The 2,673-nt window shown below is 39.7% G+C and overlaps 1 protein-coding gene across 1 annotated transcript; it reads right to left on the reverse strand.

Moving 5' to 3' along the window:
• Nucleotides 1–120: 120 nt before the first annotated feature.
• Nucleotides 121–1,931, reverse strand: SARC_09108 (hypothetical protein; the record flags this gene model as incomplete). Its single annotated transcript, XM_014296883.1, has 2 exons — nt 121–295; nt 1,828–1,931. Coding segments are annotated over 2 exons (279 nt in total), but the record flags the coding sequence as incomplete, so codon positions are not given.
• Between the last annotated feature and the right edge of the window lie 742 nt (nt 1,932–2,673).

Consider the following 2,673-nt stretch of genomic DNA (forward strand, 5'->3'; position numbering starts at 1 on the left):
TACTACACTAATAATATATATATATATATATATATATATATATATATGTGTGTGTGTGTGTGTGTGTGTGTATATATATATATATATATATATATATATGCGGTAACAGCAAGCACATACCCCGCTACACAGTGAGCATATGCCGGCCTTGAGGAAATGTTCCCTGGCACCGTACTTGAGTAGGTTGTTCTCGATAGCCTGTAGACCCACGGATTCGTAGATGTCCACTGCTTTTTCGTAGTGCTCTAATTGCGCCGAGAAGAAGGCGACCTTTAGCAAAGCCTTGTTGGCAGAGCTGGTCGAAAGAAAAGGAGTGTGGTTTAAGAAGGTTACCCTAGACTAAGAAATGGGGTGCGGTTTAAGGAGGTTACCCAAGCATTCTAAGCCATGGGGTGTGGTTTAAGGAGGTTACCCTAGCACTAAGAAATGGGGTGTGGTTAAAGGAGGTTACCCTAGCATTCTAAGCAATGGGGTGTGGTTTAAAAATGTTAATCTAGCACTCTAAGAAATGGGGTGTGGTTTAAGTAGGTTACCCTAGCACTCTAAGCAATGGGGGTGTGGTTTAAGAGGGTTACCCTAGCACTGTAAGAAATGGGGTGTGGTCGAATGAGGTTACCCTAGCCTTCTAAGCAATGGGGTGTGGTTTAAGGAGGTTACCCTAGCACTCTAAGCTATGGGGTGTGGTTTCAGAAGGTTATCCTAGCACTAAGAAATGGGGTGTGGTTAAAGGAGGTTACCCTAGCATTCTAAGCAATGGGGTGTGGTTTAAAAAGGACACCCTAGCACTCTAAGATATGGGGTGTGGTTTAAGAAGGTTATCCTAGCACTCTAAGCAATGGGGTATGGTTTAAGAAGGATACCCTAGCACTCTAAGCAATGAGGTGTGGTTTAAGAAAGGTACCCTAGCAATCTAAGATATGGGATGTGGTTTAAGGTGCTAGGGTATTAAAGGGGATATACATTTATGTATGATAGAAAGCGGTAGGGAACCGAGGGAAATGCGTGCAGACACTATGAGGGTGGCGTGTTCGACAGAAGTGGATATATATATATAGTCAATTGTTTACAGCGAGCCATGCCTTCGCCCTCATAATTTGGTACTGTTTGGACATATGAATAACATAGAATCTATATCAGTGAATATAACAACCCTAAATTATTGATAGTAATATGTTGATTGGTCAGCATAGCACCGGTGGTTCAGATTTTTGTTCACACAAATGCGTTGATACATGTACGTATAGATATGTATACTCCTATATGCTCACACTTCCTACTCGACACGTCTATGTGTGTTATAGATATGTATACTCCTATATGCTCACACTTCCTACTCGACACGTCTATGTGTGTTATAGATATGTATACTCCTATATGCTCACACTTCCTACTCGACACGTCTATGTGTTTATACCCCCAGCATCACATACCTAGTGGAATCTCGGGGCTCTAGAACGAGGACCAATCAGATGACAGAGATATGCTACACGCCAATTAAACACTCGCACACTTGTATAACAATAGCATAACAAGCCTGTTTGAGTCATCGTACCGGAACGAGGTCCAATCAGATCACAGAGGTATATGACAGGCAAATCAAGCACGTATATCCGTGTAAACCAATAGCACAAAATACCTGGTTAAGTATTCGCCCTGGTACCAGCACCAATCAGATCACAGAAATATGTGACAGACCAATCAAACACGTATATCCATGTAAACCAATAGCGCAACATACTTGGTTACGTCTTCGCCCTGGAACGAGGACCAATCAGATCACAGAGATATGCAACAGACCAATCAAACGCGTATAATAGCAACACATACCTGGTCGAGTCTTCGCCCTGAAACCAGTCGGCGGCCTGCGAGTAAGCCGCACAGGCTTTGTCCAGATCAACTAACTCGGTTTCGTAGATCTCGGCTATTGTCATTTGGTTCTGTTAATAAACGGCACAGGAGGTGATGTACATACTTCAAAAGAACTGAGATTGATAACTAAGATATTGAGAAGCATGTTATTACGCATATAAACGACTCGACTTCAATGGCCTCTAACAAGCCCTCATATGCACCTACACATGCTAAAGTGTGGCCTAATAGTAACGAGATACATTAAGATCCACACTTGCATTTTATATATGGTTATATATATATATATACATATACATACATACATACATACACACATATACATGTATATATATATATATATATGACATTATTGTGCAAGTATGTCTTTATATATATATGTATATTTATAGAATTTATACATATACATATATATAAATATATCGAAATACATTTATATAAATAAAGAAACAGCACAATAAACATCTATATATGAGAATGAAACATTCTACTGCAATCGATAAGTTGGAAACTATGTTTGAACAGGTACAAAACGTCCCACACACAATATACTGATCTCACTTGAGTACGAATACATTGGCGCGTGCAGTTATAGTTAAAAGGAAGCACCCCATATCATTCAGTTAACTTAATGCTGCAGATCAACACGCAACTACAGGTTAAACAGCAGATCGAAGGCTAGCATATACCTATGCACGTGCTTTCACGCGCTTGCACACGTAAATACATATACAAGATCATAGCATGTATCACACATACGAAAATCAATATATAAATCCACACATGTAAAATGCATATATATAT

This window comes from Sphaeroforma arctica, assembly GCF_001186125.1.
Source record: "Sphaeroforma arctica JP610 unplaced genomic scaffold supercont1.889, whole genome shotgun sequence".
Classification (NCBI taxonomy): domain Eukaryota; class Ichthyosporea; order Ichthyophonida; genus Sphaeroforma; species Sphaeroforma arctica.